We start from the raw sequence: 13,346 nt of genomic DNA on the forward strand, positions 1-13,346 counted from the left end.
GGAAATGCTCCTCTCACATGGCAAACAGCTACAGCCACTGAGCCTGTGACCGAGGGCTGCTGGGGAAGTGAGTTCAGCCACACGCCGGGGAGAGCCCGCGTGCTTGGAGCGCGCAGCCGCTGCCAGAGGCATGAAGCAACACTCAGCATTGTGTCCTGCCTTCCTCCCTGCTCACCCACCATTCATTGTATCTCCCTGGCTAATTATAGAGCTGACAAACACACACAGCTCTGGGGACAGGCCCGCAGTTAGGAGCAGCATCGGGGCAGGAGCATCAGTTCTTCTGGATAAACAGGATTTCCTCAGCTGGGGTGGTCACTTAAGCTTCTGATGGCACCAACTGCCTCAAAACCATGTTGTGGTAATGCAGAAAGGTCTGATAGTGCCTAAGACGGGTCTGTGTTGCAGTCGGACAGCTCGGAGAAGGTGCTTATTTCTCCAAAACACTGAGAAGCGGTTATTTCTGTTGGCTTAGGGGTAGGAGTGCAGACTCATCTCCTCACTTCCCGGGGAGACAGGGACAGCCTTTAGAAATCCCTGCTGGAGCCAGCAGCAGCCCCTCAGTTCAAAGATCTTTTCTTTAGGCCTTGAATTCTCAGCCATGAAGTCTCTGAAGAGGTTTTGATAACTGGCCTATCTTTTAGATAAGCAAAGCTTTGGATGAATCCCACACAGCCCTCTATCTACCACAAGCCCTCATTTGTTTTCCGCCAAGGCACTTGCTGGTTTTCCTCTCCAAGGTGTTGGACAGAAATGTCAAGAGGCTGAAAGGACAGGACAGTTTTTCTCTTTTTTTACCAACTGCAACTGGGCAAAGCAGCTGAAGGAAAACCTGAGTGATAACTGAGTGAGGCAGGTTTTTCTCGTGGGAGCTGTAGGTTTATCCCTTCTGTGACAGAAAGGAAAGACAGAGAGGAAAGAGAGATGAAAGTTCACCCTTAGAAATGGTTGAAGTTGAGGGAATTTTAAAACAGCAAATTCAGTGCATTTAAATCTACAGGGACTAGACTGCAGGACCTTCAACCAGGCAAACCTGTGATCCAAGTCTGAAACAAAGTACGTAAGCAGGGCCTAAAGAAAGAATTTCTGGTTTCTGTGAGGCCTTTCTAGACAATCTTGTCTAGGGAAAACTTATAAAAGAGAAGGGGAAGAAAAGAAGTGGAGGAGACAGTTACTGGAGAGAAGATTTCCTGAAATGAATCAGAGGAAACAGCCAGAGCCTCTCCCAGCAGTGCTGCACACCCCACGAGCTCCTCGCAGGCGGCCAAGAGCCCAGAGACAGCCAGTTATGCCCAGGTTATTTATTTCCCTCATTCTGGCAGTGTCACGTATGTAATGTTTTAGAAAATAGTGTCTTCTTTTATCTGTGGCAGGATACAAAGCAAGAAGCAGCTTCCTAGAGCAGCCAGGCAGAAGGGAGCTGGCAACCTGTGCTGGGTCAGGAGGGGAGGAAGATTAAAAGGAGATGGTATTTTGCTTTGTCCTTCACGGAAGACTTTATCCCCTCCAGATACACAACAGAAGCTTTCTCTCCCTTGGAGGTTGGCGGCAATGGCCTTCCTGTCTCTCAAAGCTGCTCCTGGGTCATGCACAGGGCAAGCTGTGAGCAGCATGGCCCCATCCCCTGCCCCAGCAACAGATCTGCCATCAGCCCCCTGCTCCCCACACAGCCTGCCCATGTCCCTGCTTCCTTGGGTGGCACTCGTCCCTGGCTTCTGGCCCACTGCAGGGCGACGCTCATCAATTAGCGCACAACAAATAATTAAGCTGATGAATGTCTCTTTTTCCTGCTTTCTGACTGCGCTTGTCTCGAATTTATGCCCAGATTATGACTGAATTTATTTGTTGCCACTTGCAGCATTCAAAAGAGGCCTTTAATGATTTCTTTTAAGCTCTCCAGCCTGACTGTGAACAGTGCAGGGCAAATACTCATTATTTCCTATCTAAGCAGCAGTGCTGATTAGTTGCTACTTGGTCAGATAAGTCACACTGCTCTGTTCTCTGCTCGCTGACAGAATCCACAAGGTCATTCCTTGCTAATGCTCAAATGCAAAGGGAAAACATGGGATAAGCATGGAAGTCCCTTTTGCATTTTCAGGGCAACAAAACAGGAGCGTGGAAAATCTCACATTAAGTAAGGGTTGAAGCATTTTGCTTTCAGGCAGCCTGTTCACAGCACTGTGTGCAGCCCAAAGTGTGTTTGGGAGGGCAGTGGGACTGCAGTGAAACTTAAGTCTTGACAGTTTGCGGACACTAAAGATCTGAAGCCAGCGCTTACTCGACTGTTAACTCCTGAATCTTCACATGGTGCAATGTTAATCTTCAGCCCTTTCCCAAAATAATGTGTGGAGTTGCTATGTTCTCTTAAATGTGAACCATGTGTCACCTCAGCAATGGCTGCTGCGGGGAAAAGATGATAAATCTAAAGCTTTTAAAATGCCCTGTGACATTTTGGGAGAAAAACAGGTGTTGCATAAATGTTGGACATTTATGGGCAAACTTGCAGGGGCTTTAAAAGACTGACACATCTGCCACATAGTATGTAACCCTGAAAGAAAAGGAGCAAAGCAGTCTCTTTCATGTGTCTCACTCTCTCTACAACCATATGAAAATACATCCTCATCTGGTATTGGAATTAACAGAGCTGGACTCGCCCCTCCCTATGTCTCCTCCAGGTTTTTGGCTTTTACACCCAATGTGTATTTTAAAACTGTGCCTTTTTAAGTAGGTGGCAAACTGTGCTGGAAGGATTTGGTATGCGGGGTATTTTTATTCAGCTCCCTTTTCTCTCACCTTTCATTGTTTTTCCCTTTGGAATATCTCCTGTAATGCTCCACTCATAAACCTCTTCAAAGGGAGGGCTGTATTTGAACAGCCTGGCCTGAAATCTGGTCTCAGTCAAAGGCCTCAGATGGGAAAATAACTGGGAGAGCCAAGCCCCACGGCCCCATGGCTGCTGCCGCAGGTGTCGGCAGCTGCTTTGCAGGAGCGAGGTTCTCCTGCTGCCTCCTTGACTCTGACCCCACAGCCCCCCCAGGCTGGGTTATTATTCCCCCTTTTACCCTATAAATGTAATAAACTGGGACTTTGCATCTTGCTTTTAGTGTGGAAGATCCAAGGAGAAGGTGGTTTTCCTCACTTCTCCCAGGTGCCTAGTTCAGCTCCTGGGATGTTGTTGGTGTTTTGGGAGGGAAGAGGAGACTTTGGAGGCTGAATGCATGCCAGGGATATGATGGGCTCCACAGCTCAGCCCTCCAACTGTGTGATCTCAAGGATGGGGGGTTCCAAACTGCCAGCAAGGGCAAGCCTAATTCCCTAGTCACAACAATCCAGCTCCCAGGGAAGTCCGTGAAGCAGACTTATCTCCAAAAAGCTAAAAAACCTCCCCCTCCATGGGAAAAATCCATCAAAGGTGTGACCAGCTGCCCTCTCTGACCATTTGCCCTTTGCATCATTTTAGCACAGAAAACAGTAAGCCACTGGGCTACAAAGTGCTTTCCCTCCTTGGGAGGTCACTTGGTTTCTGGGTGGCAGGGAAGCAGCAGATATTTCGAGCGTGAGTCGCCTGGCTGGTAAATGTTCACAACTCTGTGCAGATCCCACTTGGTCTCAACTCCCTGCCCAGCAATAAATTCTGCTCCCAAACCTTAATTCTATCCCTCTTCCCCCCCCCCCCCCTCACCCTCCCCCCCAAATCATCTCTCACATCCCTTGTGTTTCAGTTGTGCCCTTAGCTCCTGTCCTGATGGGGCTGGTTTGGGTCGGTCCCCTCCCAGGCACCTCGCTTTCGTTCTTCTGACACTGCTTGGGATTTTTCATCGCCTGCTCTCCAGCCTGAAGGCAGCGAGATAAAGTTTCCCAGGCAGGCTGTTTTGGGAGGAGAAGACCTACACCATGCTGAGCTACTGGGCACTTCCAGCTCTGCCCTCCCGGCTCGTGGGAGATCAGCAAGCAAACTGTGCTGCTGTTGGGCTGCTCCTCCCAAGGAGGTGGAAAACCAGCCAGAGATAGGAATCTCTTATTGCAGACAACTGAAGATGAGCCACTGTCTGTCATCCTGCGCATCTCTGCAGTGGCTATTTCACCAGGGAGCCCTTCTGGGGTCTCCATGCCCTACTCCATCTGCGGGGAACAGAGGAGCTCCCCTGCCTAGGCTTCCCTGCACATGGCTCCAGGACACTTTACAAAAGGAACACCATGATAGAAGGGGAATACTTGTCCAAAAAGAGCACAGCTAAGGAAACAACCTTTCCCCCTGCATTTTCTCCAGAGGAGAAATAAACTCCTTCCACTTGCCAGGGCATGTGCATCTCCCTTCCCCGGTGTTCCCAGATGGACCAGAGACAGCCACAATGCTGAACCAAGGAAAAGAAATCTCCAGCCAAAGCTGGCTCCCTGCAGAGCTCCTTCCTCAGCTGGGTGACATGGATGGTGTCACATGCTGAGCCCAAGCTCCTTCAGGTTTTATTATTTATTAATATGTATCAGATACTTAACATAACTGGATTTTCCATTTTGTTCTGCACACCAATCTGGAAGACAAGGTAAAATATTCACCTGGTAGAGGCTAAAATTTGCTTAATTTCTGGGAGGAACCTAGCTCCAAATCCCTTCTGCTTAGAAAACTATAAAATGTTGTGCAAGACATAAACCCTATCACTCCAGTCACTATCTATAACAGTGCTCAGAAATGTGTGTTAAAGAAGCAGAAAAAAGGGGGATGTGTGGGGAGGGATTCTTCCCCAGGCTCAAGCAGCAAAGGGCTCAAATATTCCTCAGCCAGAAACTGCATCCAGATCACAACGTCTAATAGCCACTGATGGAGCAAAGCTCCACAAATAGGCCTGCTCTTTTTTTGACTTCAAATATATTTTTGTTCTTAATAATACTCTGTGGCAATGCATCTTCTTACTCAAACACACACTGTGCCAATAAGGATGTTCCTCTGTCTGTTTGGATCCTGCTTCCAGGAAATTACCACTTCACTCCCTCAATGCTGAGAGATTAAAACCAGTGGATTTTACTTCCCTAAGCATCCTCCCTATCTTAAATAATGATTTTATAGATCTGTGTCACTAACTTGTCTCTTTTTGTAAGGCTCTGGTCTATGTGGTCTCTGTGCAGAAAATATTTGACATCTCAACCCATCCCTGCTGTCCTGCTCCACATTCTTCTCTGTCCCACTCTGGGATAGGACAGTCAGCAGCAAGCCAGGCACATGTGGGCACACATGCTTCAAAGAACAGATCCACAATGATGCTTTCCTTTTACTCTCTCCTATTTTCTTAATGACTGCTAACCCCTAGTTTCCCTTTGGAGCCTTGAGGATGGATAATAAATGAACCAGCAACAACTCAGTGCCTATGGTGTGCTAATGGCTGGGCTGAAGGTCCTTCTGAGACCTTGGACATCCCTTTTTTCAGCAAAAATATTTTTTTTCCCAGGCACAAAGAAGCACTCAAGAAGTAAATCCCATGAAAAGAGGAAAGGGAATACCTACCTTTTTGGTCTTGACTGTTGAGGCACAGCAGTCCCCACCATCATAGTTGCAGAAGGCTCTGTTGTTGATGGAGTCACAGTAGTTGTCCCCCATGAAAGGCTGAAAAAGGAAAAAAACAGGAAAAGGTTGAGAGTGTGGACATGGATAAAATGAGCCCCTTCCTTATGGAGATGGGGTGAGAAAGTCGTGGCTGGAGAGGAGAAGGTTGTGTGGAGACCTCACAGCACCTTCCAGTGTCTGAACGGCTACAGGGGAACTGAAAAGGGATGGAGTGACAGGACAAGGGGAAATGGCTTCAAACTGAGAGAAGGGAAATTTAGGTTGAATGTCCAGAAGAAATCCCTCCCTGTGAAGATGGTGAGAATCTGGCACACAGAAGCTGTGGCTGCCCTGGATCCCTGGCAGTGTCCAAGGCCAAGGTTGGACACTGGGGCTGGGAGAAGCCTGGGACAGTGGGAGGCGTCCCTGCCATGGCAGGAGAATGGAAGTGGATGACCTCAATGCCCTTTCCAACCCAAACCATTCTATGATTCTATAATCCTGAAACCTGTAACAATATTTCAGAAGAAGAACACAAACATTTGAAGCAGCTATACAGTTTGTAACATACCAGCTGCCCGGAAAAGCAAGAGATAATTATTCTCCTTTCCTTTCAAAACAGACAGAAAAAAAAAGGACAGTAGATGGAAGGGAAATGAGCCCTTGTTGGCTCTTCACATCCCACATAAGAGGATGCTTCAGGAATATTAATTTGACTAGGCCCAGAGACAGCATCCAGGCATCTAAAATTGTGGCACCTTTGATAATTTTAAGCTAACCTTTCTAAACTGTGTGGGATAAGAAGAAGGTTATGTATTGCAGCAAAATGGGCTTGCTTTTAATAGCTGAGCTTTTCAACACAGTTCTCCTGACTACGCAACATGTGTCAGCAACGAGGGCACGAAACAAATCACCAAGAGGAATGGAAGAGGTCTGAGCTCAGCACAGGGACCATGCTCTCCTGTTCTCTGAACAGCAGTGACTGCGTGGGACCTTGGCCACGGCACGTGATCTTCCTCCACTCCACAGTTCAGAGCTGCGATAATGGCAATTATTCAGAGGGACATTGTGGAGAGCTGTTAAGTAGAATTCATAAATCACTTTGAAAATGTGGTCATTAGGCTGGGCAATGTGATCACTAGTCCATGTGCTGCACAGGGCCTGAATAATAACCATGATTCCAAAGGAAAGGCCTGAAGTCTTTCATTGCACATTAGAGCCCTCTTGGTCTGCAAGGACAGAAGTCTTCCTTGGAAGTCTAAGCTGTACCTGATGGTAAAAAAGGACCATGCCAGGTATGAGAATCCCAGGCAGCAATGAAAGCTCAGAAAAATGGATGATCAGCAGAGAGCACAGTCACATCTCTGTAACTCTCACACGCACAGGCTCATCAGGCCATTCCCATTTTTTCTGCTCATTGGAAAATTCACTTATTCTGCACTGAGATGAACACACCAGGGACTCTCCTTCAGGAAGACATCATTGCAGAGCAGGCAGGATGGCTTGGGATGGTTTCCCGGGAAGATTTTGCAGCAATTGCAGACCCAGAGTGTCCCAGATGATGGATACCTGAAGAAGAAGCCACGAGAGCTCGCCGTGCTCTCCCCAGAGCACACCATGGCCACACTCATCAGAATTGAAATGAACTCAATGGAGCAGGGCAAATGCATGCTTTTACTGCTGCTGTGCTGCAAATTTAAATATTTCTATCAGGTAGCAGAAACCCAGGCAATGATAGCAATATCAGACCACAGCAGGATTACCAGGAGGGGACAGACTCATTGAATGTCACTTGTTTAATTACGTGCAGATACTGCAAATGTTGACAAGGAAATCAGAGTTACAGTGTGAGGCTCCTGTCCCTCTAAACTGTCTTAACTCCACTGATTTCCACAGATATTGATTTATTTGTACAGGCAAAGACTTTGACTTGAAAGCCCCATTCTAATTTAATTAATATTCTAAGATTTAAAAGGGAATGATTTATAAATAGACAGAGAGATGTTTTGAGGCCAGCCTGGCAATATTTAAAACGGTGAACTTTGTTCAACCTCACAGGAAATTCTGCAGGCTTCTCCATGTTTCTCTTGTGTTGCCTGTCTGTGCCTGCTTGATGGGAAATCTTGACTTTAAATTTCCATCCCTATACCCGTATCCTACACCTATGAATGCTGGAAAATCCATAAAGAAACTCGTGGAAGAATTTGCTCTGGGACAGAGTAGACAAGCCAGCATCTTGGAGGAAAAGAATGGGACAAAAAGCATCCATTTTGATTTGGGACCAAAATCCTTCTTGGGAGACCCTGGAGGCCTGGCTGTGGAGGGTGAGGTCTCTGTTGCTCTTCATGCATGTCTTAGTGCTCTGATATTTTTGGAGGACGATACAGGTAATCCTGAGGGATTCATTTGCTACTGAAACACCCAAGTTAGGTGCGGGCAAGTACGGGGCTGACTCATAAGCCTCTGTTCCTGCCACTAGGGAGCGACAAAAAATCACATTGCAGCAGCTGCCGGGGTTCCCACTGCTATCACCAAGAGCCAAATAATGCCCCACTTGCAGTCGCCTGTTCGGGGAAGCCTCCCTAATGCTAAGGATGTCCATACATTAGGGGTTGTCTCAGCTTCATGGCCCAGCATTATTGACCTACTGGCTTATTAGTCTTTGTTTCCATTGTCATGGGAAAAAAAAAAAAAAAAGGAAAAAAACAATGAAAAAAAAAAAAGGCTTGGTGAAGATGGCATTTATTCTGAAATCTTAATGCCAAACTCTGGCCCATCCATGGATCCTGGAAGCATCATGCTCTGCAAATGATGCTAGAGGCCATTATCAATTGTCTGGGCAAAGCCTTCCCAGATGATGGATTACGATGCAGTGACACTGCTGAATGAATGTCGAAAAGAAGAAAGTTCCTGTTGATGCAGAGGGATCTGGCAATTAGCAGTGATGGAAGGGAAGAAAATGCTGAGAAGAAGCATGTCAGTAATAATGGCTTCTGGTAAATTATTACATCATTGCAAAGTTTGTCTCAGTAACAGCTATCCTTAAACAGCAGGAGGATGGATACCCAGTGGTGCATCAGCACCTGAATGGCATTTTTTAATGGCGGCTGGATGTTATTTCAGCTCTTTTTGGAGAATGGGGGCACCCAGCCAGCCTGCATGAATGCGATGCGTGAGACAGCTTATGACATTCAGAGCACTGACAGCAGAATGCTTTTCATTTAGGGAACAGCTAGACAGAAACTATTACATTGTTGGAGAGTTATTACCCTCTTGGGCCCAACATTTGTATGCAAAGGAAACCTGTCTTTCACTTCAAGACAAATCACATCCCACAGCAGTGTGGTCTGGAGCTTTGTGTCATATTCAGGAATTCAGCCCCATGTTCTGACACTTTGGGCAAATAACTTCAGTGTGCTCGGGTTACTGGGAGCTGAGTCTGGTCCGTGTGGCACAAAGTCAGGATATGAGGAAGCAAGACACAGCCCTGCCACTGCCCATCTCCATCTGTGCCTCTGCCTGTGAGCCAGCCCATTCCTAACACGGGCATGGAGCTGCCCAACCTTCCAGAGGTACCACAAGGATTGACTTCTTGATGTGGGTGAGATACTCAAGGGCTGTCATGATGGAAACCAAATGAGGGCCATGACCCAGACAGAGGTGCTCCAGCCCTGTTTAAACACCAGAAGCATCTTCAGTCTTCTCAGACATCTCAAAAATTTGCTGCTGGCAGAAACAACATCCTTCAAAGTAATTAATTTATCAAGTAAATTGCAAGACTCTAAAAGAGTATCACAGCTGAAATGTAACTGCATGTTTCTGATTATTCCTTTCTGTTTTAGACAGAGGTGGCCAGTGTGATTTGGAAGGAGGTATGATTTGCTCACTGTCCAGCTGTGCTATCCACCCAGTGGTATCATCTCTGGCTTTCCTAAACTTTCTCTGCCCTCACCAATCCCCAAAGCTTAGCTGGCCTTGGAAAGAATTGTCCCTCAAAGAAGTCAAGATCAAGGAAAATGAAGAGAAGGCTTTTGCAACTTCCCAGAAACTCCCAGATTTGGGGAAATTCTTTTGGTCAACCAATGTTTTTGAGCTGCTTAATCATTTAACTCCTGTGAGAGTCACCAACCAGCATCTCTGGGAAAACCACCGATTTCCCTACTGAGTGTCAGAACTGATGCAGGCAATCAGTCTGTATGATAGGATGCTTGCCCCACTTGAAAACCAGAATTTACAGTCCACATGCCTGCAGTGATTGTTTCTGTAAGATTTAGGAGAGTCACCGTGGACCACCTGAGCTAAACCCAAACTCACCTCACATCCTTTAACACAATGAATCAGGGAAGGGTGAGGGTACCACTTGAGTCCTGCTGTGCAGACAACACTCTGGAGGGAAGAAATTTAAAAAAAAAAAAAGTAACAGGTTAAGACAAAGAAATCAGTGTACAGAAAGTCAGTGTGCTGGCTCTTATGGCTCTCCAGTACTTAACCAATGAAGTTCAGTTCCTAACACCTCTTGTGTTCTCAGAACCTGGCTGTCCTCCAGGTATTTACAAGAAGTGTTGGACTTGACACTTGCAATAACAGAGCATTTGAGATTAAAATAATATTTGAGGTTCTCCTAAAATGTCATGCCCAATATTTCACTCGTGGTGGGGAAACGTGGCAGGGAAAGGCAAGGGCACAGGTCCTCTTTTGCTCTTGGGTAGAGGGGAGGCATTCTAGGAATTATTTTAGGGATTTCTTTGGTGCTGCCAAGCATTGCTTTCTTTCACTGCCCATCATACATTTAATTCTTGAGGATGGAAGCAGCTAAAGGTGGATTTTCAGATACATTTTAGCACCATCTTAAATAAAAGCACCTCCCACCACACACCTTCAGACAGGACACCATCCTCTGCTACATTTTAAGAGCTTTATAATAATTTCTCTACCAACTCTGTCTGTAGAAAAAAAAAAAATAAAATCACACTTGGTTTGGGGCAAAAATGATGACCAGCCTCCTAGACAATGACAGTCAGGGCAGCCATAGCCATGGACACCCAGATTTAAAGAGTGGATGAAAACTTTGGCTCGTCAGTGGAGATGGCAGTTTCACACCATGGGTGTCCTGGAGATAGGACTCCTATCCATCCAGCAGGACACCAGGCACAATGTTTACATCAGGCACAATGTTTCTTTGGGGTTATTGCCCATGGATGAAGCACTACAGTGTCCAGTTTAACAAGATACTCAGATACTCACCTAAAGTGTGGGGTTGGGGTTGGATGGAGGCCTGGGGAAGGAAGGCATTAACATTTGGGAAGACCCAATGCACAAGCCATCCCTTCCCCTGTTCATCTGAGGGCTAATTTAATCCATCTGCAAGGGAACCTCAGCTTGTTTTTACAGTTTCTGTCATTTGAGGCTTACCTGGCGTATGCTAGAAAAAAGGACTTTTATACTATCTGGCTCTGGCTGTTTATCTTTCCGATGCTCTTGGATTTTCCACTATTAGTCAAGCCCAGCTTGCCCCACCTGCCTCGCAACAGGGCCTGTCTGTGTGAGCAGAGAAGTGGCTGGGGAGGGGAGAATGTTGTCTATCCCCTGGGAGGGAGGGAGGCTGCAAGGTGCGGGGGCCCCGTGGTGTCACACATTCCCCTGGCATGCTCTTGACAGACAGCTGGAGATTTCCAGGCTGTTGTCTGCCACAAATGGTGAGGATTTTTATTTCCCCTCCTCTCCCTGTCTTCTGTTTACTGCACTTCAGAGGGGAAAGAAAGGAAACTTTTCTAGGTTTGAAAATAAAAAAGGCCAGTCAACAGAGTGGGAGCAGGGAGAGTAAAGGAAGCAGTTCAAGAGCATTTGAACCCAATAATTAGAACAAAGTGGAAAAACTCAGGAGTTTGTCACTTATATCCAAGGCCAGCAGACCATAAGTGAAAGAAGTTCACTTCCAAAGAGCACCTCACATTCCCCCTGGTAAGAAGCATCAATATTTACAAAACCTCACTATGTGAATGTGTGAGCATGTGGAGTGAACAAAAGAAACCAAATAGCCCTGAACCAGGCTCTTCAGAAAGGAGCTTTCCATGTGAGAGCAATCTCTCACAGAGGATGCACTGACTGTTTTCCTGACCCTTCAACATTAAAATGCCAGTGCCTCCCTTAAAGGAACGGATGGGAGGTGAAGTCTCTACTGACACAGTGCTGAGTGCTCGCTCAAGGTCATCCTCAATCCCAAACACAGCCTTGGCCTCACATCCTCCAAGGAACAGGAATGCAGCCTCAGGTTGCTCTCCACAGCACAGGAAAGCCAGGTGCCAGGTTAATCACTGGGTCAGTGGGACATTCCCATTCCTCTGGAGTGGCACCCGCCAACAGATTCATGCCAGTTACTCTGTCCTCCACTTGGATAATCCTTTGCTAGTAGACACCACTAAAGCTAAATTCAATCCTGCTAACATTCCTGGAGCTGGAAGCAGAGGGAAAGACCGTAGGTCATAGTCCTGACTCCTCTTTCTGGTTTTCCAAGCCCTCAGTTCCTACCACCCAGCATGTTTGTACCCTCAGACTGCTGCTGTGTTGCACGTAGTGCACTGGAGAGAAATGTGAGTAGAGGGAGAGACTGGGCTAGAAAACCAAGAAATTGGGATTTGGATTGCTGGGCATCATTTCTGCTTCCCGCAGTGCAAACAGGCATACAGGTGCTACAGGGTTTGGCATGGGGCACCTGACATAAACAAATGTATAGAAAGCAAGCAAGGATGGGTAAAGCTGGCACATGAGCACAATGTGATGCAATCAGCGTGCACAGACAGGTGGATTCTGAATGCCAACAAAGGACGTGGAAAGAAGTGTATGGAAGCACCACATCGCCACATTCCAGGTGGCGCCTGGGGAATAAAGCCTATCTGGCCACTGCCCTTGGGAGCCCTGTCCCTTCCCTGTCCCTTCCCCGTGCTCCAGGCCCCTGTGGTGACATCTGCTGCCCTCTTGCCCCAGCTCCCCTCGTGCATGGGCTCCTGCTGCACAGCTGTGCAGCTGGGAGGGTCACTCGGTCCTGTCCCCACCCTGCCACATCTGCGGGGGTGGCTGTCACTCCATCTGCTGGGAAGGGACAGGGTAACAAAGAGCCGGGGAACCAAATCAAGTCATTTTCTCCTGATGAAGGAAGACCCAGCACTTCCCTCCCGTGGTGGGACTAACACAATGATGTCAACCCTTTGGGGGCTGCAGAGGGAATCAGGTTTCTCCCAGGGAGGCCGGTGGAGAGCTTTCCTCCACCTTAGATGGGTCAAGTGTCCCCCCGGGCTGGAGCCCAGGGACTGGCACCTCCTGCTCTCAGCTAACTCGCTCCTCAGGCACTAAAGGAACAGGATAATTAACCGTGGGCTTTATGAGTGAGGGGATCGGCCACTGCTGCCAGGAAAGGGGACCTGGGGGCTGTCTCCTCCTGTGGCCACAGATGGAATGGGATCTCCTGCCTTCCCAGGAGTGAAGCTGCTGCACCACACGAGGTCACATCACTCTTCCATGACTCAATTTTCCTGCTGCAAAATGAGCCTGAAACTCTCTCTCTCTCTCAAACAAAACAAAAAAAAACAACAAAAAACCAAAACAACAACAACAACAAAAAAAAAACCAACAACAACAACAAAAACAAACAAACAAAAAACCCAAACAAATCAAACTAAACCAAGAATAATGATAATAAAAAAATAATGGACAGGAGAAGGAAGGAAGAAAAGTGCAAAACTGATTAGGGGAGTATTTAAGGAGCATTCCCACGAAAGAGTTCTGGACATTTTTAATCCCACGGCTTGCA

At 47.1% G+C, this 13,346-nt stretch overlaps 1 protein-coding gene across 1 annotated transcript in view; it reads right to left on the reverse strand.

The window, feature by feature from the left end:
• PAPPA (pappalysin 1) overlaps window positions 1–13,346 on the reverse strand; it is a 173,312-nt gene that overhangs the window by 5,420 nt on the left and 154,546 nt on the right. Inside the window, exons 20-21 of the mRNA XM_062505610.1 lie at window positions 9,854–9,925; window positions 5,501–5,599 (exon numbers count right to left, since the gene is read on the reverse strand). Coding sequence (XP_062361594.1) covers window positions 5,501–5,599; window positions 9,854–9,925 — 171 coding nt within the window. The remainder of the gene's footprint in view (window positions 1–5,500; window positions 5,600–9,853; window positions 9,926–13,346) is intronic.

Source organism: Cinclus cinclus, chromosome 19 (assembly GCF_963662255.1).
Source record: "Cinclus cinclus chromosome 19, bCinCin1.1, whole genome shotgun sequence".
NCBI lineage: Eukaryota > Metazoa > Chordata > Aves > Passeriformes > Cinclidae > Cinclus > Cinclus cinclus.